Below are 25,855 nucleotides of genomic sequence, written 5' to 3'. Positions count from 1 at the left end.
TTCATTAATGTGTTTGGAGAGAACTCTGGGTCATGCTTATTTGCAATTGTTCTGATGGTTTTTTGCAGTTTTTCAACTGATTTTTTCAGTTTTAGGGTCATGCAGTGAAATCAGGTTTATATCCCCCTTCATGTTCTTGTTTGGATTCAGAACAGTGCAGAGCAGAGATCTGGGAAATGGGTACATGGAAGTGTCAGTGTTTAGTAGGTTGGGGATGAGGTTGGAAACTTAACTGTGATGGGCTAAATTTATTAATTTTTCATTGGTTTAGGAGAGGGATGAGAGTGAGTGGAGTGGGTTTGATAATATTCTTCTTTAAGCAGAGAAACTGGTGAAGAACTGTTGAAATGGTTCAAATTAGCCATGGAAAAGCTGAGTAATATATTAGAACAATTAAATTGTACTAGGAATATTTAATAAACCAGTTTCCATCATCCAGTTCTCACACTTTGTTTTAAAATATGCATTTAAGGCATTAGTGATGTTCGTGTAGGCTTTCATGTTCTGTCATTTCACTACTTAATCTCTTTTGCAGAAAGAATATGGGACCCTGTGCTAGAATGTTCTTGTTTATGTATTTTTCCCCTTAAAAATTGCTCTAAATTTTAATTTTAAGAAAACAAGTCTGTGTTCAGGCTGCCTGATATTTGACTCCATGTAAGCTTTCAGTAAAAGTCTGTTAAGGGTTGAATAGGGGAGAAGAAAATGTCATTGTTTCTTGCTGTTTAATTTCTAAATGTTTCTTGTATTGTAGTTTCTCAGAGAATCACTGAGTTTTGGGTTTATTCTTGGGTTTTTCTTTTTTCCTGCCTGCAAGTTGTCAGTGACATAGTTAAAACTGTACAGTCCTTCATGGAGCTGGGAACCCATTTCTTTAAGGAAAGTCAGCATTACATGCAATGGTATCTCTTGATTTGATTTTTTCCCATCCATTTGCCAGGCACATTCAGTGGGTGTTTCTAGACTCGTGTCAAGAACATGCAGTTAGAAATGAGGAAAGAAAGGAAGGACAAGTAAGTGTGAAAATTGGTAAGCAAGAGGTTGGAGAGGTGTAGGTTGCAGGAGAAGAACATGACATTTATATTCTGATTTTTCATATTTTTTCCAAGCAATATGGGTACAGAAATATATTCCTAATTCTAAGGTAAGTGTTAACACATAAGAAGTATGAACTGGCAATAAGCTTGCAATGTTTGTTCCTGTCAGAGGAGTAGAGATCCCAGTTAGAAGGGATGTTTTGTGGGTAGAGATTCATAAGCTTGTAATGTGAGTACCAGTCTTGTAGACTGGAAAGGAAATTATATTTTTGAAAGAAAATGAAAAGAAATGCTAGGAATATCAGTATTAGCCATACTTTATTGTTCACGTCACTCAGTGTAAAGAAATCATCAATGGAAAGTGACCTAAGGTTGGCCTTGAAGTTGAATTATTGGAGTAAAGTATGAGAATTGAGTTCTGGCTGAAAAAGGGACCCATAGAAGTTTTTAACATTTGTTGGCTTAGTGGTTGGATAGGTGTTTGGATAAGATAATAGGGAAAAAAATCCCAAATTCCTGGGGGGAGGTACTGCTCAAGAAAGCACGGAGCAAGGACAAGATAATTTTCCTTTTTTCAGTTATCCCATGGATAGATGCATAATGTGGGAGAATTGGAGAACTGCTTAGTCCTGCTGAAGGAACCTGAGATAAGTGCAGAGGGGTTGAGAGGTTTGTGGGTTTTTGTTGGGTTTGGGGTTTTTATTAATCATCTTTATAATTGCTTATCTGGTTTTGTTGTCTTTCTGCGTTTCTTGGACTCATCAAAAGAAATTCAGGAACTTCCTTGGGTACTCATACCAGCAGACAGTTCAGCAGCCTCTGCCAGGCTTGCATTGCAACTTTTTGCATCTGATTTGCTGTCCTTACAGCCAGTCCTTTTATGCACAATGTCTGCAATCTGCACCATTAATGCTACAAGGAAACATCCTCTTCTTTCTGCGTTCACTCTCTTTAAGAAATACTTACAGCCAAGTTTCTAAAATAATTTTAGGTAGATTTAGCATTTATAGTATTTCAGCCATGTGAGTAAAACACAGATCAGATTAAAACCACAGAAAAGCATGAACAATTTACTTACTAGATACAGGTGAAGTGGGGGCAGTCCTGTGGTGTAATGGAGAGCACTCCAGACTGTGAATCCCAAGGACCTGAGTTCGAGTCCCAGTGGGACCATCCCCTGGCAGTTCAATGCCTCCCTGCCATCCCATCCCGTCGCATCTCGGATGCTCAGCAGGGTCAGCCCCAGTTAGTACCGGGTGCTGTGACAGTCCCAAGGACTTCACTGTCACTGTCCAAGCTCTCTCGGCGGTGGCAGATGGACCTCAGGACTTAAACGGTGGGGCCAGTTCTGTGCACGCTGTGCCTCACCTAAAACATCCACTGCACAGGCTGGAAGGGCACACCCATGTGGGGAGAGCCGTGCCCAAATCTGCGTTCATGAAGTCTGGCCATGCACAGGCGAAGTAAAAAAGGACTTAAAAAGGTTGCGTTGATTGGAGTTTGGGGAAGGTGAAGGCCATGCTGGTTACTGTGGCAGTTCTGTGTATTTCCCAAAGCTGTTCTCCCAAACTCACAAAGACCATTTCCGGAATGGGAGCTGAGACAAATGGGACTTCAGTCATTGTGAGTGCACCATAACTTCTACTGGAATTATTCAGTGCAGCAATTACGTTAATAGCAGCACAACTACCCTTGACATTTCTTACAGCATGGTCTGTATGTGAAGTTGCGGTAAGGAAAGATGAACAAGAAGTGCAGATAACATTCTGGTCTGTCAGCTTCTTTGTATAGATTTTGTCAGGTATATTTATTTCATAAAATTTGGTTTGGCAGAATTTGCTCTGAAGAACACTTGCTTTGTAAGTGTTTTGTGAAAAGTCAATGTGATACTAAGTTAAGGTTTGTATTGAGGATTTGTCTCTGATATGTTGTACATGTACTCTGTCAGAAGAAAGGAGACTTTAAAATTTATTTATTTATTAGCTAACTATTCGTCCAGCACTATAATGTCTGAGTATTTGCCATCTGAATTATATTTCACATTAAGTCATCTTTGAATTTTTTAATACACAAGAGAGGCAGTTCATTTTGTGTCTCATACTCATGGATCTGGGTAACCTTTGGGAGATGACATGTTGTTTATTCTGGTTTCAGTAGTTTTCACAGAATAAAGCTTCAACAAGAGCTCCATCGTGTTATCATTTCCAGGCCTTTTAAGTTGTCTGGGGATTGTGCCAGTAGTCTTTAAGGGAACACAGCTAATTAATTCTTCTGGTTGCTTAGTATTTCTGGCATAAATGAGCACTGGGATCTCTCTGTATGTCTCCCTTCAACATTATAAAGTCACACTGAGGAGGTTTTTTTGAAATACCTAAAAGCAGTATGTAAAAGGATTAGTAGTAGATGGACATTACTAGAAGAATATATTGTACTGCACAGTGTTTTTAGTTTTCCTTTGTAATTAAACTCTGATATTATTGGTTTTAGGAAGAATTCTTTCTCTGAGTCATCATTGCTGGATTTTCCTTCTGATAATTAATTTCTTGAATAGATTTTTCTCTTTACCTCTGTAATGCTGTATTGCCTCTATTTTTATGCCCAAGTCTGATGGAAGCCAAAATGCTGCTGCCAGCAGTTTCCCTTACCTCCTGTTGGTGCCCTTTTCTTCTACAGTCTATTTACTGGCAAACCTGACTGTTCAGTCTTGCAATTGTGCCTTTTATTTGCCACTGGTATATATCACCCTCTAACAATATTCTGGATGTTCTGCTGCTGGATCCTGTGTTCTGTGGCTGACAGCAGTGCTACATCTCTGTTACTTTGGCAAGCATCTGTCAAAGGAACTTTCAGTTCCTTTAAGCTTTTCTCTAGCGATGGATACCGAGTCCTTTATGTAGTTTCTTTGCAACATCGAAATGTGGGGAAAAACCTTCTAGTCTGTCTTTACTAGAGACGCCTCATGAGGCCTGATGGCCTTCTACTTCAGACTTCCTTAAGGTTAATAATATTTTGTTGGTTTTGAGCTCTGCAGTAGGTTTTTCTTTTTTAAGTGATGATTGGAAAGAGACCTTCATATTCATATGAGACAAGTGCATTGTTCCTGTTGTGTGGTCAGTGAAGCCATATTAGGTGCCTGTTGTAATTTAAATGGAAGGGGAAAAAAACCCTTTTTTTCTTTCTCTGAATGTGTTTTTTTCCCCTTTTTTTCTGTGAATGAGATAGTGAAGTCAGAGCCTGGTTTTACCCATAATACAGTAAAGGTGATCATATTCCACCCTGTTGCCACATGATGCACATGTACAAAAATTAGTAACTTCAGTAAAACAATGGAATGGGTATTAATTCTGTCTCTTCCTGCACTAACTGCAGGCCTGCAACTTCTTGGTGCTAAGCCACTGAAACTCAAAAGTACAATTTAAAATAAAAATAAGTAGTCTCTCAAGTTTTGCACACTACCAACACAGAACTGGACTTCACAAGCATTAAATGAGGCCCCATAAGTAACTTTGTGCCTTGTGAAAACGCAGAAAACTTTGTCTGTAGCACTTCTTTGAATTTTCAGTTAATTGTTATAACACTCTGCTTTTTCAGAGTAAGTGGAAATTGTGATGTTCATGGTGTGTTTTATCAAGACTACAGACACTGAAAAATGAGCTAGAATACAAAGTATTTTATTGACATGAAGAAATGGTGTGGCAATGTGGAATTCTCATGGTTTGAAATCCTGGGGTTTTTTTAATCTATTTTCTGTGTTCTTTGTTAAAAGACTGCATACATTAATCTGGTTTTATGGAGTTTTTGCTGTAACAGCTGTGAAGGTGCTTTTTTGGTATAATTTACATAAAGCGTAAACACAAAGTTCTTAGTTCTGTACAGGGAACTTCAGATGGAAATTACAGAATTTACTATTCTGATAATGATAGAGTGTATTGTAATATGGATTACCATAATAATGTAGGTTAGAGAAATTGGAAAGAAAAATAAGAGGTCTTGGGAAGATTGAGAGAGGGTCAGCTATTTAGCAGGAAATCTTTTGGGCTGTTCAGTAGAGAGGGGTGGAAAATGGCATTTGCTGCCGAGTTAAGGGAAACCAGTTTTCTTCTTGCTAACAGAATCCTCTTTCTTGTGGATGTGCTGTGATCTTGTTAGATGTTAATTTTAGTTAGAAAAGTATTGCAGTAGAGTTATTGATAAACACATTTCATTTTTTTGTGGGGTGTTTTTTTGTTACGTCAAGAGTGCCTGTTTTCGGTGTCTCAAGGCTTTCCTTTCTCTTCCAGAAAATGCTGGGACAGAAGAAATGAGTACTCCCTTTACTAAGGCCTAAAACTGCCTGTTGAAAATCAATCCTGACCAGGCAATATACGAATGGCCCAAGGAAGCCAGCAAATTGATATTCAGGTTTTACATGACCTGCGACAGAAGTTTCCTGAGGTCCCTGAAGGAGTTGTATCCAGATGCATGTTACAGGTCAGTGTTCTGTTAATGACTGTACGAGTAGGCAGCATTGCTTATTTTAAGCATTCTGTGTGGGTACCTCCTTTTGAAAGCAGATGTTTTTCTTGCTATTTTTCTTTGTAAATGATACAAATACACACAGCCAATTCCTTTATGTCGCACAGCAAGCAAAGTGTTAAATTGGCCTCTCTTTTTCCGTGTCTGATCAGGGATGGCCATAAGTAAACCAGCCTGTAAATCAGTAATCAGTGTGTGCATGGAAACTGGGCTCACCAATCAATATGCTTGTGCCTTTGGCTGTCTGAAGAGCCAAAACTAACTGTGGCAAAAGGAGGGATGCAAAGCCAACTGGAGTCCAACAGGAACAATTTAAAGCAATGCTACAAAATGCAGCATTTTTTTATTTTATTTTGGTTTTTATTTGAGGGTTAGGGCTGGTCCAGAAGCAACTTTTCTATCTAGTCTCCATCAGACTTTGAGGGAATTAATGGGCCCTTTGCCTGCAGAGCCAGCACTGGTGGCCTTGGATATCTCCTGCAGCTGGAAATGTGATGTGGGCACACCCAGATTATCTGAGTCGGGCTCAGTGGGGCAGGACTGGGTGGTTGTCACTTAACATTCACCGTGTTAGACCTGAGTGGGTGTGATGCACTGGTGTGCTTCTGCCCAGTGCTTCCCAGGGCTTTTGCTGTCAGATGGGCTTCTTTGGTTTTGCTGTAGCTTTGGAGTCCATGTGCCTAATCAATGGATTTCTGTTGGGCTTAGAAGTAACAAAGCACTTTTGATGGGTGCTACAGTGAGTGCTGGGGCCACACACTGCATATTCTCCCTTCTGCACCCAGCTGTCTGTGTTAGTGCTGCCACTGTCTGAATACCTACCCAGGTCTCGTATCAACTTCTGCTCCACAGTATCATGTAAGCTACGTCAGCAGTTGAATCAATTATGCTCGTCCAAAGCCAAGTAAGGGCATCTAAATGCCTCAAGTTAAGAAATGCTGATGGACTTAACTATGTTGCTTAAACATGTTTGCTTTGCATTTTTCAGTGATTCAAAGCACCCATACTGATTGAAGTTTTTTATTATCGAAGATACTCAGCCTTTGAGTACTCCATTTAATAAGGGAATTATCCAAATATTCATACTGATCATCAACATACAACACTCGATTGGAAAAATGATGGGCCATGGTTTCCCAGGAGCTGGTTGTCTCTGGACTATGGCTAGGACATCTGTGGTTATATTTCAATGTTCTTTATTTCATAATTGTTTGACTTGCTATTTATATGCATTTTTATTTATGAAATACATATATGTGTATACTCACAAATGTGTATGTGCTCACATCCAAATACAGTGTTTGTATGTTGGGAATGGAAATGTGACTGTGCCGATTTAATGTTCGTACTTCCAAATTTCAAGACTTTATCATGACTCTCCATTCTTACTAGAGTAAGAAGCTGTGACAAGTGCAGTTCTTCAAGAGAATTGGGTTTTTTTTGCAAGAAGGCAAAATTCTACTTGGGGCTCATGAGATTTCAAGCTTTCCCCAACCCATTCTTTCTAATTATTTAGATGAAGAGAAAACTGAACTATAAATGGCCTGTATTTGTTCTCAGGATTGTACACTGCTATTTCTATATTAGTTCTCTGTAGGACTTTATCCTACAGGTACAGTTTTGTTCTTAACACATGAGAACTGTTTGTTGAGCGAGGTCAATGGACCTGACAGGTTGAATGCATCAGTAGTCATCTTTTGAATGTAATTCTTGATAGATCAAAAGCTAATGCTTGTCTTTAGGGAGACTCAGTGGTCTTCATGACAATGAGTACAGTGGATTATTTTTTTAATGAAAAGAGCCTTATAACTGTGAAGAAAAGATACTGTAGATCCCATACTCTTGGTAGATTTATGGGAGGAGGATTTAGATTTTGAGGCAGTGTTTTAGGTCAGCTTTCATAAGAGAATCTGGAGAAACACCACTGACTAATTAGTGTTCCATGTGTGCAGTATTGGTACACTAATTTGTTACATTAGAAAGCTGCCTATTTTTTCTAGTTAACTAAGAGCTAAGACTCACCAACAAAATCCTGTCATCTTGGTGGTTCTTGGAAATTTGTGAGCTTTGGTTTCTCTGACTCAGCTCCTGGCTTTTCTGCTCTGAGATGGTAAGGCTTTTTGGTTTCAGGGTTTTTTTATTTGCTTGTGTTTTGGTTTGTTTGAGGGGTCTTGTTGTTATAAAAACTGCCTGACTTGTTTAAACCAACAAATTTTGGACTTGGACTGGCAGGAAAGATTGAAAAGCAGAATTTGGGAGTACTTGTGCACCTGTGTGCAACACTGCTGCAACAGTATCTGAATCCTGAGTTCTGCTGCCTTGTAGTTGGGCATAGTGAAAGGGCTTTCCGATGAAGGTGGTAACTGTGGGTTAGGTCAAAGACAAATCTTTGAGGACATTATCGGGTGTAAGAAATGGTGTGTTCACCTTGCCCCCACAATACCTGATGTGCGAGCATCATATGTCAGGGTGAAGTTATTTTTAAGCTAGGAATGACAAGGTGTTCCAGGAGAGAACCTGAAAGAGTTGAAGCAGTTAGGCAGTTTATAATATTATTGTTGAGGCTTTTATAACAAGGAAAGTTTCTTTGGATAACTGTGAACTGTGCATGAAAAAGTATACAGGTACTTCAATCCTACTCTTTGAATTCTTTTTAGCCAAACACAGGATATTTTTTTAAACAAACATTTATCGCATTATATGCTTATAATGAAAAAATTAAGGATAAGGAGAGTTTGCAAATGTCTCAAGGTAAACAGGCCACTGTTGAAATATCTAAGCAATATATAGCATCCTGAAATCAGAGAACCACCGAAGATCTAAATAATATGCATCTTAAACCTGCTTAATCTAGGGAGTATAAAGTCTTGAGCTGACAGCACTGAATGTTCCTAAAAAGTTTTATATCCCTCTGTTCTTCCCAGCAAGTCTCCTGCAATTCAGCTCTCCCATTCTCCTCATTTAAAGGAGTCGCTGCAGTGTCTGCAGCCTGTGGACATGTTCCTCATTGTTCTGTTTTTTGTGTCTGGAGCATTCTATAATTATGTGCTCCTCAAGTCTACGTCCTCTCCTTGCTTCCTCATTTCCCTCCAACATTCTTATTCTTTCTTTTTTTTTCTTTCTCTTTCAGGGTGCCAACATTTTAAACTCAGTTGGGACATGGGCAGAGATAAGATGAGGGGTATTGTTTTGCTGGAATATGCTCAGTTCTGCCATCAACCGGTTCTCTGATCTATAAAGAGCTAGAAGCGGTTGAAACTCTGCCTCTGCCAGCCAGAAGATGCCAGGGGTTCCATGTGCCCCCGTTTCCCCTTTGAGTTCTCCAATTTTCTCATTGACGTCACTGAAATTTTGGAATTGATTGGATGCAGTCTTAAAAAAGAAAAAAAAATTGTCCAAAGAAATGCATTCAAGCTGAATGTAAGGGCCTTGCAAGCTTGGCCTGTTCCTTTTTGGTTTGGTATTTTTGGCCTTTCTGTTAATAATTTTAATTCACTCAAGTTCATGCAAAATCTGCCTTGGAGATCTTTCTAGCTTGTTTTTCTGTGGCATCCTATCTTTTTCTCTTTTCTGGCTCCCTTTTCTCCTTTGCAACAAATACAAGGCTATTGTTCCTATCTTTTCTTACCCACTGTTTTGTCTGTTTCCTTCTTCACTACTAACTTCCTTTGATTACCTTGTCCTCTGGTGCTTATTCCAAATTACAGCAAACGTGCATATCATCAATTCGACCCATTTTCATGTATATGAAGACATTTTTGCAACAATCCTTATATACAGTTGTCTTGTTAGATAGCCTTTAGAGAATCCCGTTATTTTAAAAGGTTTTGTGTCTGGGTTTTGTGGGGGATTTTTTTTTTAAAGAATTCAGAACTGCATCTGGACTGTATGAACACATAGTTTTGGTTTTGTGGGTGGAGTTTAGCCTTGCCATCCCTCTCCCACTGCTGTTTTCATTTTTTCTTCTTTTTTTGTATGTGTGTAAAGTGGAGACGGTCTTGCTAAGTCTGCACAATGCTGTCACCTTTCATCTTGGTTGAAGGATGAGAAATGCTGGCTGCTAGTTTAACAAAAGTATAACTTCATAGAAAGCATGTAGCATGGATGAGTTTATCTTGCTTGTGTTATTCTTTAATTAACTGATAAAATTACTTCTTGGCATATGGTGTTCTTTTCCTTGGTCACATTTTCTAGTAACTGTTTTCAGTGTGCTGGATGAATTTAACACCTATTTAGTTTATTAACACCTGGGCCTAAAGAGATGCTCTTCTGGCTGAAAGTATTAACCTTTATTCCTTGGGGGGCAAGGGGAGGGCGTTTCTCTGAGAAAAGTGATATAAACAGAACACAGTATGAAGAAATTATGCCACTGATGCATGTTCACTCCTCTAAAAATCCTTGTGCAGAAACTAAATCGGGGAGATTGGAATACAGTATTACTAAACATGTGGAAAAAGAAGAGGGATTAGCAGTTTGCTTCTGAGATGTTCTTAATTAGCTGGGTTGTGATTTCTGTTCTAAGTCATCCTATTACAGGTTTTATAAAGTAGCTTTGTACAAATGTAAGTATTTAAGAGCTGTGCAAGCAGTGGTTTGAAATGAAAATACAAATGTCCCCTGGGGTTTCCATTAATAGTTTCTTATTGAAAAAGAGCAATCCTGCTGTACTAGTATAAAATGAATCTTTACATTTCTTCTGAAGTCATATGCAACTCCTTGGGTCAGCGTGTTTCTTCTCTGCCTAAGATTCACTTTCCATTTTCATCAGGAGGTAATGCATACCTGGCATTGAACTGTTTGGTAAAACATTGAAAATAAACATATGCTTTTATTTTTGTTTTTAAGTTATTCACCAGTAATATGCAGATGCTGTGAATCCATTTCTGCTGTCATTTTCCCCTCAAGCCAGAAATTTAGTCTTTGCTGACAATGATGCTGGAATTGAGAAGGAATAGGAAAGGTATTTGTTCAAGGTGTGTCATAGTGTTAGCTTTTCAGGGTCCAGGATCTCCCTGTCACTGCTTCAGCAACAATGCTGACCTCTGCCCTTGGTGCATCTGGCTGAGTCTGTTCTCAGCATAGTGAGCTTCACATGCAAGCCCCTTGTTGTGTGCATAGCAGCTCTGCTAGCCTGCCACCTAAAGCTTTCTGCTACAGTGTTAATTTTTCACTTGCGATTAGGTGCATACATATATAACTGGGGCAGTATTTTATCACTAATGTCAAATTTTCATCTGTCTTTTACAGAATAACAACAATTTGGATGCCTGTTGTGCCGTTCTCTCTCAGGAGAGCACAAAGTATCTCTACGGTGAAGGAGACCTGAGTTTTTCAGATGATTCTGGGATTCCTGGACTACGAAATCACATGACATCTCTTAATTTGGATTTGCAGTCGCAGAATGTCTATCACCATGGAAGAGAAGGAAGTAGAATGAATGGAAGTAGGACTCTAGCTCACAGTGTTAGTGATGGACACCTTCAAACCAGTCAGTCCAACAATGAACTGTTTCAACAGGAACCACAGACAGCACCTGCGCAGGTTCCGCAAGGATTTAATGTCTTTGGGATGGCTAATACAGTTAGTACTTCTAATCCAGGGCAGCATCTTGGGTTTCACCTAGGCAGCAAAGGAGTGTCTAACTTGTCTCAACAAACACCCAGATTCAACCCCATTATGGTAACTTTAGCCCCAAACATTCAGCCTGGTCGCAATACCCCTACATCTTTGCACATACATGGTGTACCTCCTCCTGTTCTTAACAGTCCACAGGGAAATTCTATCTATATTAGGCCTTACATCACAGCTCCTGGCGGTACCACTCGACAGACACAGCAGCAGCTGGGCTGGGCATCTCAGTTTAATCCCGTGCACCCTCAGCAAGTCTACCAGCCTTCGCAACCAAGTCCCTGGACTACTATTCCTACATCCAGTACTACGCCACATACCTCAGCGCAACACTCAACACAGCCAAACCAGCAAGGCCACCAGACTTCTCATGTCTATATGCCTATCAGTTCTCCCACTACCCCACAAGCACCTATGATTCATTCATCTGGTAGCTCTCAGTCTTCTGCTCATAGCCAATACAACATTCAGAATATATCCACAGGACCTCGCAAAAACCAAATTGAGATCAAACTTGAACCACCACAAAGAAACAGTACTTCTAAGTTGCGTTCAACCGGCCCTCGCACCTCCACTGCTCCCTCTTCCCTCAACAGCCAGACATTAAGTAGAAGTCAACCCACTGTTTACATATCGGCCAGTCCTCCAAATACTGATGAAGTGATCACACGTGGTCAGCCCAAGGTCTACATTTCAGCAAATGCCACAACAGGAGATGATCAACTTGTGCGGAACCAGCCCACGCTTTTCATATCAACAAATCCTGGAGTATCTACTACTGCTAGGAATATGTCTGGTCAAGTAAGCATGGGTCCTGCATTTATTCATCACCATCCACCCAAGAGTCGAGCAGTGGGCAACAGCACCACTGCAACCTCTCCTCGAGTGGTGGTTACGCAGCCTAACACAAAATATACTTTTAAAATTACAGTTTCTCCAAATAAGCCCCCTGCAGTTTCCCCAGGGGTAGTGTCCCCAACTTTTGAACCTACAAACCTTCTAAACCTTCCTGATCACTATGTTGAACCAGAGGGTATCCAGCATCTTACTGACCCTGTTTTAGCACATGTGGATAGGATCAGTGATGCACGGAAATTGAGTATGGGATCTGATGATGCTGCCTACACTCAAGGTAATATTCCTAATATAAATCATAGAGATTTTGACCAGATTGTCCATTCAGTGTGTAGATTACAGAACAAGAAACAGTAGCCTTGTTGATGTTAATACAGTATTGTCAATCTTAGCATTCATGAGCGTTTCTAAATAAATAAAAGCGCTTTATAAGCAAATCATAGATTTCTTTTTATGGTAAAGACGCAACTGAATACTTGGAGGTAGTTCTTCAGTTTGTTTTAAGTAGATACCTGTTTAATGGAGTCATAATATCTTCATTTTTGTGTTGTTATGAAAGAAACATCTACTCTTGTTCAACTTGTCTTAATGTTTTAAAGTTACAAGTTACTGTCAGATTTTTTAATCAGTTGAGATACTGTTTACATTGAGTAATGTTCCCATTTTTTTTCTTTTTGCACATGTTATTTGAGAAGCAAGAAAGCAGACTTCAAAAGCAATTAGTGGGATGAAGTGTTGGCCTCCATGTTCCCTACTGTGTGCCTGATAATATAATGCCTATAGTCTTGGATACTTACTTCTGTTACATTATAAAATGTGAGAAGGAGCACTACACCAAAGATAGCTGTTTTAAAGGATCACTAGTATTGGCAGCATAAAACTTAAAATACATGATATGGCAATATAACATGTTAATCTTTTTCCTTCTGTTTTTATGGGTTTGCATGCTTTTATTACCAACTTGATGATTTATTAACCCTCCTGTGGACTTTTTGTATAAAAATGCTGAATGAGTTTTAGGATATTTAAGCAGTATTCAGGAGAGGTTGTTAAAATAATTTGTCTTTGACCTCATTGGTCCTCTTTGTACTTAGCAAACAATTCAGAATTTAAAAAGTGGGCTTGTTCCATGACCATTGTAAATATCCTTCAGATGCATTTAGCCATTTTTTTTGTGTAAGTAAGTACAGTGATCAGGACACTAGGAGCCAGGTCTGCATCTGGAAAACTGTAATAATGAAGTAAATCAACCACTGACTATATAGCCTATGCTCTACCTCTGGGTATAATTATCTTTGGTGAGGAGTAGTCAGTCCTAACTCAAAAGTTTCTAAAGGTTAGATGTCAAAACCAAAAGCTAATCACCCTGGTCTTTTACACTCAGTTCATAGTTAAAGAATTTCAGAAGATTAGTAATCTGTAGATAAGCAAAACCAATTGCCCCCCAGAAGTCATACTCCCTTTCCTTACTTTGAAGGGAGACTTGTCTGGCTGTTTCAGTCTTAGTCCTAGAAGACTTTATATACCTGAAAATTAAGCAACCGAGATCTTGTCCTTAGGCTCTAAATACTCTTCAGGATCATGAACTTGTTTCCCAAGCATTCTGCATTTTGCGTAGTCTTTGTATTAGGGTGTCCCTTTCACCTGTTTTGCCTTTCTGATGGCACTGACTTCTACCAGGTCTAGTTCTTTATCTCTTGCACCCTTGGTAGTGATGGCCACTGTAACCTGCACAGTCTCTACAGGCTGCAAGTATCGGCATTCGGTTTATGAAGATGAGGCGAGCTTGTTACAGAACATAAGAGCTCAGAAGTGTTGACTTCATACCTGCTGTAGAGCCCAGTTCTTCCTGAAGCCAAGGCAAAAATGTCACTTTTAGATGCAGTGTAGGTGCACGCTGTGGGTTGGTACAGCTGTAGGGACCAGAGGGAAACCCCCATCCTTCTGTGTCCTTCCCTAGTTCATATAAAGTATATTCACGCTTCCGAAGATCTCCACATCCAGAAGTGTTTGGGACTTCTGGAATGTGTGCCCTATTTCTTCTGCAATAAATGCAGTATTTTTTACATCTTTGTAATTATTTAATCTTTCAGCTGCTGAGAAGCCTGTGATAGACTAACTTGTATAACATTGATACCTGGAAGTCCTAATTATTGCCTTTAAACATGTTTGTTTTACTTAGCAGTGGCATTTTTTCCCTCACGTACAAAAAGGGATTTGAGTTACTCAATGCTTTCTGTTGTGAGGCTGTGTTCTAAACTGCTTATAATTTAGCTACACTGTGCCAAAAACCTTCCATGCTAGGTGCTTGTCTTGTTTTAGTTTTAGCCAGAACAGATGAGTAGTTTCTCTGGCCATGATCAGAGAAAAATGTGTTTTCATCAGCTTTTCCATTTCTGCCAGAATGCTCCTTATCTTGGCAAGGAGAACTGAAACTGACTTGAGTAGAAGGAACCTTGGGATGGAAGGTGGAGTTGCTTTGGTGTAAAAGGAAATTTCCTTTACTTTTTTTATTTACTTCACATTTATATGCATGGTCTGACCCAGGAGAGCAGTAGATGTGTTGGACATATCTGAAAGTGCTGCTGCCTGCCATCTGAGGAGCTTTACTTAATTATATGTGTGGGCACTCCAGTCTCCTTCCATGGTTAATTTGTGTTTTTCTTCCCAAGTAAGTTGCAGTGGGTAGTAGAAGGCTTCCCCAAATCTCCATCTTGTTTGCTGCCAAACCCGGCGATTACGTAATGTGGAAAGGGGTGGGTACTGCTCAGAAAAAGTGAATGTCCTTACCCTGGAATGCTCCGTTATGTCTGTGGCACTGACTCTCTGATCTGAAGGAACTCCCTGTCACCAGACTTGGTAGAAGTGGTTCCTAATGGATGTTTCTCATTTTCTGGGATTCGAGTTTGAGATACTGCAGACTTCTTGTGGAAATGTTGAGCATCCACATCTACTACTGAAGGCAGTAAGAATTAATAAAGCTGTGAGAAGAGTAATTCTAAGTGCATGCCCGAATGGACAGCCAAAAGAGGATGCATTTTTATGCTAATGTGTTTTGTTTCAGTTCTCTGTGTGTACAGGAATATAGATTCCCATTGCTTCGTAGAGATTTCAATTGATAATTATTAATATAAAATAGTTAAGTGAGATTTCAGTAGATACTTTAAAGTATCTTGTGGATGAAAAAAGTGAAATCCTGTTAGAAACTTCTGTGCTCAGATATGATTTCATGATGTATTTTCACTGTGCATATAGTCATGTGTTGAATAGTGAGGCTAAATAATTATTTAATAGTTGTTCATTCTACATATAGCTTTCCATTTGTATAATGGGAAAGTATCCCATTAAGAAAATACATAACTGTGTAATGATGCTTTCTTACTAGGGAACCTAAGTCACTTAGTTAAATATTACATGGCTTTGACTGTCCGATTTTTTTTCATATTATTTTCATTAGCTTGGGATGGGGATGGTAATCAGAGTTAAGAGTGAATCATTGGTACCAGCTCTGGGTGGTATATATGTGGATGCATGTTTGCTTAGGAATTCTTGTCACTGTTTTTAGTGTAAGTAAGTTAATTGATAAGCTAGATTAGGAAATTAACATTTTGCACAGTTCGTGCTTCGGCTTATTGGAGCTTTTTAAAATTTTCAAGAGTAATTTAAAAAACCTGCAGAAAGCAAATTTCTTAAATTCCTAGCCAGTCTGTGTAGATGCTTAGGAAAAAAAAAAGACTTGAATGAGATACAGCTGTGCCCCATGCTCCAGTGGGCTTTGGCCCATTGCATCGTGTGATTTAAGAGAAAAATTACAGCCTTATATCTGGCCCCACTCCTCAGTGATGCTCTCTTTAAAAAATTAAATGAAGAGAGTATTGAAAAGGGAGAGTAAAAAAACCCAGTTTGAACTATCGAAGTTGAATATCAAATTACTGAATTCCGTGCAGCTTCAAATACAGATTTTGAAAACATGCAGCAACATAAGTGTGTCCTGAGACTTCCACAAACCTTCTGCCACAGAGTATTTGCATCACCAGAGTTCCCCTGCATATTTGGCAAACCAAGAAATTTCAGAAATTCATAGGTCTATAGGATAGGGTGAAATCCTTGCATTCCCAGATTAGCTTAGAAACACGGTAACAAAAGGCAGTCTAGATTTAAAACTCAGATTCACAGAGGCTTTGAGGAAACAATTACGGGTACATTTCCAAACTTAAAAGTGTACTCAATGCCCGACCGAGTAGGTCTCTAGGAAAGGAAGAGTAACATTTTCTCCTCCAGACTGTCATGCTCCCTGTAATTATAAAGGTATACAGCCTTTGTGTGAAAAATACACACTCTGAATGTCACAGGAAACAGTGGCATCTGCTACGGCTTTGAAATGTACTGTGCTTGCCAGTCTGTTGAATGTGAACGTGCAGAAGTTGAAAAAATTTAATGTGCTAAGTAAGTACCCTCTTTGCACCTATTTAAGAAGTTGAACTGCAGTTTTCGGTTGCTCTGAGCAACACTAGAGGGAGCTGAATACTTAAATTGCCGGCTTCCATTCATAAATAATGCAGTGCGATATGGGAAGGGGTTTGTCTTCCCCACCCCATTTTTTTTTTCCTACAGCTGCCCATTTGGTATTTAGGCAAAATTACCGAATTCTGTGTGAAAGTCTCCACTTAAACTAATGTCTTCCCAGTTCCTACTTTTAACAGTAGAAGTATGGCATAGCAATACAGAATGCAGGTTAACTCAGGTGGTTAGAGCATGGTGCTAATAGGTCACGGGTTTGATCCCCACCCCCCAAACAGGCCATTCACTTCAGAGTTGGACTTGATGATCTTTTTGTGTCCCTTCCAACTCAGAATATTCTGTGACTCTGTGACTGACAATATCAAGTGATTCTTCTCGTTTAATCATAATGGTGATTTTGCAGTGAGTGTTTTTAAAACCTGTTGGGATGTGAAATTGTCAAATGGTAAAGCAGTCACGAAGCTGCTAGGGGAATAAACTGCATCACTTCCAGACATGGTGTGAGAATGAAGAGCAAGTAATAGTGCTGTGGGCATCCGTCGGTGCCTTCTGCTCCTTGTGCGGTTCCATAGTGAGGGCTAAATTTCTAAACCACTGGAGTGGGAGAACACTGAAATGAGAAGTTGTGGGGATTTTCCCTTTTCAAGGGTAGCTGAAACAAAAAAGGAGATGGGGCATGCACCGGGCAAGGTCTTGAGTCCATGCCATACCACCTGGAAATATTCAGGTAACATTTTTCCTTTCCTACCACCTCCAGTGGTGCTGGCTGCTTGTCAGCAGCGGCACCCATAGTTTGACAGGGCTTCTGAACAGTTCCAGGTCCGGTCAGTAGAGCACAGCTGTGTAGCCGCGGGTCAGTTTGAGCTTTGAGATGTTGCCTCAGCAATACTAAGGCAATAAAAATAGAAGAGATTGTCTAGAAGTGGAAATAAAGTGTAGAAGGAAAACGGGCTCCTTCTGCTGAAGCAGAGGCAAAGTAGCCTTTGATTTCCTTTCTTTATAGTTGCAGTTGCATTTGTAACTCCTGGGGTTTATAAATGGGAAAAATTTCTTCTACTGTTTGTAAAGGGCTTTTCAAGAAGGGATGCTGTCTTTTGAGACTACTTACCTGGTAATTCCAAGACTTCAACAACAATTTTTACCTTGACAGTTCAGTTATTTATATTTTTATACTACATATGAGCACAGTTGCAACTTTAACTATAGTGTGACTGTGACCTGAAATACAGGTGCCTGTTTATGCAAACTTCTCTGATTTGAACAAAGCCTAGCAGAGGCTTGAGCAGCTTTGTCAATTCAGTATCTTGTGAACACATATGACTTAAAAGCCTAGGTGAGATCTCAGTAAGGCTTTGCAGTGTTTAACACTGTACAAAAGTAGTTTGACATGATTCCTCTTTTTGAAGAACCTCTGGAAGACAAAATATGATGTATGAATGAATGAACAGGCAGGAGTTGCAGAAGACAGTTCTGCCTGCCAAAGATAGGGAAAGTTGCATCTTTTTGATTTGCTATTTTTTTCTCTTCTACTACTAAGAAAACCTAGTAACCAAATTTGAGTGCTTGTAATTTTTGGTACCTGAAGAAATCGTGAATTAATGAAATACCATTTTCCATGTAGAGGTTGGCTTAAAAACTTTTGTGAGCTGGATCCAATCTTTTTGAAATATCTCGTTATTGCTACTTTTTTATAATTTCCACGGTGCTATAAAATTATCCCTGGTCTGTGCAACTGATCCCAGTTTATATGAATGACTGACTTGATGGATGAATCAATGGCTATAAAGAAGTTGGAATGACTGCTGGATTTATTTTGTGAAATACTTTTTTATAGAAGGTGATTATTGCTTTCAACAGTGTTACCTGCTGTTGTGGTGATATTTAATAGTAAATCTATTTCAGTGAAATAACCTCATTAAATTGGATTAATTTGCATCTTCTGCTACTTATATTCTTTGTACCTTTAAAAGCTTTGGTTTAAATGCTAACTTCATTGTTTCTAAACTAGGTCTCCTCATGCCTTTTGCTTTACAAATAGTAAGCAGTGTTAGAAATTAGAAGCTGAGCTAATGGTTCTACACCATAGTTTGGGGATAAAATTACATACAATCCAGCCTCTGTGATAAATATCACTGTTTGGTAGTAGTGTTGCTTATTTCTGGTTTAGTTGCATTTGGGGTGCCCTACTATGATGAACACTGGATTATATTTCAATCCTAATAGCAATAAGCATATGTAGGGCTCCATATTGCAGTTGTCAATCTGAAATCCTCTTCATGCTACCTGTTTTACAGTGCTTAGGCTGAATGCAATGCAAAAAAAATGTGTTGTTGGCTTCTGATAGTCTTTCTTTTAGGTTTTTACAGATTACAGTTAATTTTCATTGTCACCTGTTACGCTGTATTACTCTCATTTACTTGTCTGTCTTACAGCAGAGATTTTCTTACGAGAAAAATGGAAGAGCAGTCTGTAGTGGGAGATTTGTCTGTATTTTCCCAAAAGAATACTAACTTGCATCTTTATCTGATGTTGCCTTGTAAAGGGTAATAAGTAGATAAAATGGGACTTTATGTATTGCAGCTTTACTGGTACACCAGAAGGCCAGGATGGAGCGACTTCAACGAGAACTTGAGGTTCAAAAGAAAAAGTTGGATAAACTAAAAGCAGAGGTCAATGAAATGGAAAATAATCTAACACGAAGGCGCCTGAAAAGATCGAATTCTGTTTCCCAAATTCCATCAGTAAGTTGAAATGTCTGTAGGCTATAAACCTAAACCACAAGTGTGGTCTGTAACAATAAATTAAAGAAAGAGTTGTTCATATATTGACACTACACTAGTGACAGACAGTATAGCTAGAGTTAAGCTAGCAAACAGTGTAGCTTAAAGACTAAATATTCGTTATTGAACCACAACTTGCAGTTCACTAAATACTTTGTGAAGTACTGCATTTAAAGGCAGTCAGAAAAGGGTTGAGCTGGTAGTCCTTTCTAACTTTTCACACTACATCTTCATACTCGTACTGCTTTCCTCACCAAGTATTTTTTGGTCTTTGTGCACTTACCAATCTCAAAGGAACCGATTCATGCACCAATTTTCAGTGCATTCAGCCACTGATTTGGTGGACCATTGACTGTCCTGACCACAGTCTGGAGTTGTTTAGTCAGCTCTGAAGTCTCATGAGAGAGAATTATTAAGTGGGTTTTAAAAATTTTTGTAAGATTATGCTTGGATTAAAAGAAAGGCAGTCACAAGGGAGGATTTTTTTGGTCTTCATTTCTGAAATAAGTAAATGCTGTCTACCTGTGTGTGAATGATAACTGTTAATAGTGTGGGAAAATTTAGTCTAACAGGCAGATTTATTTTTTCAGCTGGAAGAAATGCAACAGTTGAGAAGTTGTAACAGACAGCTGCAGATAGACATAGATTGCCTAACCAAAGAGATTGATCTTTTTCAAGCAAGAGGTACAGTATGTCTTAGTATATCAGCAACTCTAAATGCTCATTTTTTCTTTTCTGTTTTTCACTGTCTGCATTTATCGAGGGAGTCAGTGTTATAAGTGATGGATATATACACTAATTGCAAAATCATCACATTAGTTTGAGTGAAACCATGGAAGTAACTGTCTTTTATATCTGTTGTTTTTGTCAGCTTTATGATTTTCCTAATCCGACGATCATTCATATTTCATACTTGGCTCAGAAGGGAGAAACTTGTGATGCTGTTTATTTAATAAATGCTGGGGGAGGGGGACAAATCTGGTCATCTGAGTATCAAAGTGAGAGAGTAAGGTTTTTTTAAACAATACAGCTCTACATTTGTGTCCATTTCTCTCTTTTGTCTTCTGTGTCTGTCTGTAATTCAGCCTCTCAATTTAGCAAATATAGACTACAGTTGTAACTTCCAGTGTGCTTTCCTTCTTGTGCTTTCCTTGTCTTCAGGGGCACAGCCTTTGGTCCTCAGGGTGACATTATGAGACAGCTGAGACAATTCAAGAGCTGCCAACAAGAGATGCCTCTCTCTTCCTTCTTCCCTCTCATGCCACTTACTGAGCTCTGGCTCTGTGTTACTTTTTAGATCCTTTGCAGAGCTGATTCTGTTCATGAGCCAGGCAAAAACTGTTGCATTGCTGGAAAAGTTTTACTACAGCTGATGTGAGGGAGAGGCACAGGAAGGGAGAACTGTGATAGTGAAAGGAAAGGAACTAAGGCTTCTCACTTTGAGCAGCAGTGATCTGTTAGATCAGTTCAGTTATGAGCCATGGAAGTTCTCCTTCAAAGAGTGTACCTGCAGTTAGGGAGGAAGTAAACGAGTGTACTGAACATAATGCTGCACTATAAACCTGACCTGAAATAGAGTACTTAAATTGCAGGTGATTTGTTTTTTATCTACTTGTTACAGTAAGTAGGATTTAGGACTTCCTCTGAGTTTTAATTCTAAGCATATCTAATACACTGCATAGTCGGTAACACACCTCTGAGTATAGTTGCAATTTAGAAAAAGATAAAATTTACTAATAAAATGGTGTTAAAATGCGGTAGAAAAAGATACCTTTAAGGAGTTTAGTCTGCTGGATTCTGTTTCTGACTTTATATTGCATATTTTGGGCAATAAGTTTCTTAAAGTGTATTGTTGACATCACTAATATCTCACTTGGGTCTGTATTGATAACCTTGTTACAAATGGTGATAAGGGAATAACAGCACTGGTAAAGAATTATTGCCAGAAAGAATTGACATGCTTGCCTAATCAGGTTTATTTTTTTTAACTGCTGCACCCTTTTTTTCCCCTTTTAGGACCACATTTTAATCCCAGTGCTATTCATAATTTTTATGATAATATTGGATTTCTTGGTCCTGTGCCACCAAAACCCAAAGGTATTGTACTGACAAAATTTGGATTTAATTCAAATATTTGGTTTGCATCTAATATCATCTTCTAATTTAAAAATGTAGTTTAAATGTTGATTATAAAATAGATTATTTCAAAAGTTTATGAACCTTGCATTTATTTGCATTGACAGTAAATATGCTTCTGTTTGCTTGTTTCCTCTCTGTTCAAATGTTCAGGACAGAGAAATGTATTAAATGGGTTATGTTAAGATGGATAATACATTGGAAGGTAGTTTAAGTCAGTGGAAGTATCCATCTTTCTTTTAAAATGAGCATGAAGTACATTGCTTAGGGATGAGTGAAAGTCAGTTGGATGACCCCATCATTGTGTGTGGTGAAGAGTGATTTGCTTGCATGTATCAGTAACTCGGTGTGGTTACCCTGGCTGAACTTCCTGGCTACTGTAGAATTTGTATTAACAAATTACGTGAAAGCTGCTTCTGACTATTGTTACATATAATTCTAGATAATTGAGGAGGAAAGTGATGTAGCCTGGTAGGGGAGTCAATATTGCTGATTAGCCACTCTTAAACTTTCTGCTTGTGATTGTTTTGCATATTACTTATGTTTTTCCCTCTCAGGATGTCAAACAAAGCAGAATAATTACCTTACCTGTGTTACATAAAACAGAAAATGAAATTAACTTGTTTGCAACAGCGTCATACTATGACATCTGGGCAGACTAACAAATGGAATAGATAATCTACTAATGTTTCTGTGCAGTCTTTCTGTCCAGGAAGTTCTCCACATAATATATATGTGTGTGCACTAACTGTTGTTACAGGATCTCATCTTAGAGATTTCTGACCATTCTGTATTGTAAAACGGTCTAGATAAATAGGACTTTCTTGGTCCTCCAGACTGTAACACCTTCAAACTGATACTGTTTTTCATGCTTTATAAAGCTCTTTTTTATCCTTCATTATCTGAGCTGTTAGTGAAAATACTGAGTAAAGTCCATACACAATCCTATTAGACACATTTTACAGCTGAACCATGAAGCATTTATAGGAAGTTCTGTGAATTATGTAGTTCCCTTGACAGTAAATAAAAGCTAACCTATTGAAGAAGAAAATGTAAATTAATTTTCTGTGACTAGTTGTTAACATTTCCATTGGCTTATGTTCTAGGAACCCGCCAATTTAAGTGTTTCGTTCAATCTTGAAAATGCAGAATTAACCCTGATTAATTTATAAAGCTCTAAAGTCCCTTTATCAATTGTCTTTCTTTTCTTCTTCCTTTTTAAAAACTGTCACTGGTGTATCTTAGTTGTACATTAATTTTCAGTTCATTTCAAGCTTCAGTTTAACTGTCACAGAGACTTTGACTTAATCCACAATTAACCACTATTCAGAAAAGAACGAAAAATAATTGTTCTTGCAGCTGTGATCAGTACTATTGTACTTCCTGAAGATCTTTTTGCAGCAATTGCCATTGACTCATTGCTGATGAGATGTTCTGCAGTTGAAATAATGGACTAAAGGACTTTGCAGTTGCCTAAACTGGGCACCCTTAACTTGAGAAGTCACTCATCTCTCTTTTCATCTTTCATCCTTTTTTCTTCTTTTCTCTTTTGAAATAGTTGAGGGTTGTTGTCTAATACATCATGCAAAAAGATGCACTTGTATGGTTAGGAGCATTATTCTGTAGCATGACAGAGCCAGACACTGGGGTTTTTTTAGTGTTTCTGCCTGCTGAGCTGTCTTGAAGTAGAATTGTTGATATTTGTTCTAGGGTCAAAAAGTTAAACGTGTCAGAAGGTTACAGAGCACTTCTTGTCATAGTGAATTTTAGCCTGCTCCATAAACCTCAGACTTCTAAATCTTGTGCATGTTTCCTGTGCTTATTAATTTCTAAATTTTATCACCTTTTCATGCAATAGGTTTGAACAGAGGGAGGAAGGGGAAGAAAGCAGAGTGAAGGGATGGGAAAGTTGCTTTTTATAGTTTCACCTTGTGCCTTTTGGCTGACTTACAATCAAGCTGTAGTCAAGGGGGTGGTAAAAAGCTGCTTCTGTCACTTGCAATAACTGTGCTGTTCTCAGAGGAACAAGATAGTTCTCGGTTACTGAAAAAAAGTAATCTCAAAATTCTTTCCATGCTGTTCTTGGTTAGTAACTGCTTATCTTATCTCTTTTGTGTCACAGATCAGAGGTCCATTGTGAAAACACCAAAGACTGTTCCAGACACAGATGAAGATGAGGGAGCTCAGTGGAGTTGTACCGCCTGTACTTTTTTAAATCATCCTGCCTTAAATCGCTGTGAACAGTGTGAAATGCCCAGGCATTTCTGAGCCAACAGGCCCATTACCTTGCGTAAAACCATAGCAAATGTACAAGGAGTTATCCAGTCATTGGGAGTCAAAAAAAAGCATTTATGCATAGGATTTTTTAAAATGGAAGGTGTGACGAGATGGTATTTTGCTAATGTTAAATGTCAGCCCACAGAGCAATACCTCAGCGTTGTGTCGCAGGCAGTTGGAATTGACTGGCTGAAGGGTCATCTGCTGAAAGACTCGCCAGCTGCCTAAACCATGTACAGTATTACCAGTGTCCCAGCAACACACACCATTGTCAGTGCCTGGGTGTTGCCCATCCTTTTCTTTGCCCCAGTGTCGCTACTGAATTTTGACAGGGGAAAGGAATAGAGTGCTAGTGTTTTTGTTTTCAGAGCTCTCAGTGAAACACTACGTGCACAGAGGACATCTTAAAAGGAACAAGGTTTAAATATTTAAACTGTTTGCTGCCACATAGTGCCTTTGATAAAGGGAAGAACTTCACAAATCAGTGGTACTCTTTGCCTTGTCTTCCCTGAAAACATCTCTGTGAAGTGAGAAATCAGTACAATCATGTCTAAAGATGAAAAGGAAAAACTGCATGCGTTGTCTGTACAATACACACAGTGAAATACCCCAAAGCTTTTCCTACTGTACATAGCTCCAGAGCCTGCTTTAAGTGATTTCTTTCCTTCACCTTTATTATTTTCTTGTAATTCTGTATGTATAGTGTAATAGTTTTTTTGTTAACTTTCTTTTTTTCCCTTTAAGTGATTTAAGCACGATCATGTCCCTTTTTTTAAGCTTTTATCTGAGAGAAGCAATGCCTTAAAGTAAGAGCATTAATAAGAAACTATGCACAAAATAGCTTTCCTCTGCTCATTCTGTACATTGCTCTTGTAAATGCTGATGATCTGTGAAGACCTGCAGATGCAGCGTGGTAAAAATGCAGGAAAAGTTGGAAGAGTTATGCATATAGTTCACTCTGTACACTGAGTTTTACGGTGGGTGACACAAAGGTAGCATTTTGTCTGGTGTGAGGGAACTTTATACTAGGAAACCTTAAACCCACCAACAGATCAGCATCCGAATTAAGCTTGCTTCATCTGCTGGGTGTCTTGCAGACTCCTGAAGAGAGATTCATTGGGGAAGTACATACAGTGCCAAAATCAACAGCAGCAGCATCGTACAGCTTTGTTCAAGGACTTTAAATGCTTTCCTGTTTTGGCAGCCAGTTTATAAACCTGACTTTGTGGTGAAGTCTCATATTTATAGAAAACAAGGATAGCAGTATTTAGGACAACTGAAATAAAGGCTGGAAAAGAGAAATCAAACAGACTTGAACACTGAAGCAACCTCAAGCATCTCTTTTATTTTGATGGTCTATTTTTTTAAGGAAAATACTCACATGATCGGGGATGTATGTAACCGAGATCAAGCAAATGGAATTCCAGTACAATATGCATGAAAGACAGCACGCAAAGAATTATGTAGCAGCAGCACTTAGCGTGAGGCTGGGGGGAGTGCTAACAATGTAGCAAGAGACAAAGTAGACTGTCACCCACTGTAAACATCCTCCAGTGGACACTTTTATTAGGAGTTTTACAAGTGATCTATGTGAATGCACAGAGGCCTTTGTTTTGAAGGCTTTGCATTTTTTTTATGTGGGAAGAAAATGTCAATCCCAGGTAATTAGGCAGTAGACCCAAATCACTTGCATTCAATGCATTTTGTTTATAAAATGAGGCCTTGTTTTTCAGCTTCATCTGCAGTTCTATGTGAAGATTGACAAATCAATTTTTACCTGTTTATTAATAAAACCTAATTTGGATATCTTGAGTTGATGGTTTTGTGATTTAGCTGGGTAAACTGCCTTTGTAACAGATAAGTTATTTATAAAAATTAAAAAAATATATTCTAATGTTTTCTTTTGTGATTTGTTTGCTTTTTCCATGATGGGGAGCAACAGAATAGTCAACAGAAAAATAAGCATTAACAGTATTACAAGAAGGCTGATTTCTTATGACCGGAGCTTTTATTTAAGCCTTTGCTTTTTTGGATCTTTTGTCTCTCCTCCCATGCATTATTCTGTTTAATTCTAATTCAATGAGTGTAAGGAGTGTATTTCATAAA

At 38.7% G+C, this 25,855-nt stretch overlaps 1 protein-coding gene across 4 annotated transcripts in view; it reads left to right on the top strand.

Annotated features, from left to right (window-relative positions):
- The window catches only part of TAB2 (TGF-beta activated kinase 1 (MAP3K7) binding protein 2), a 63,980-nt gene extending 38,333 nt beyond the window's left edge, over positions 1–25,647 (top strand). For 2 of the 4 annotated variants that reach the window (XM_071549349.1, XM_071549350.1), the window contains exons 2-7: positions 5,318–5,507; positions 10,800–12,312; positions 19,137–19,297; positions 19,927–20,020; positions 21,353–21,433; positions 23,595–25,647. In XM_071549349.1, the coding sequence (XP_071405450.1) occupies positions 5,406–5,507; positions 10,800–12,312; positions 19,137–19,297; positions 19,927–20,020; positions 21,353–21,433; positions 23,595–23,740 (2,097 nt within the window). In that variant the 5' untranslated portion in view covers positions 5,318–5,405 and the 3' untranslated portion in view covers positions 23,741–25,647. Of the gene's footprint in view, positions 1–5,317; positions 5,508–8,757; positions 8,973–10,434; positions 10,526–10,799; positions 12,313–19,136; positions 19,298–19,926; positions 20,021–21,352; positions 21,434–23,594 lie in introns of those variants that run through there. The other 2 variants (XM_071549352.1, XM_071549351.1) reach the window with 2 other exon arrangements.
- The last annotated feature ends 208 nt before the right edge of the window (positions 25,648–25,855 follow it).

This window comes from Pithys albifrons, chromosome 2, assembly GCF_047495875.1.
Source record: "Pithys albifrons albifrons isolate INPA30051 chromosome 2, PitAlb_v1, whole genome shotgun sequence".
NCBI lineage: Eukaryota > Metazoa > Chordata > Aves > Passeriformes > Thamnophilidae > Pithys > Pithys albifrons.
Note: the sequence above shows the minus strand (reverse complement) of the source record. Positions and strands in the feature narration are given on the sequence as shown.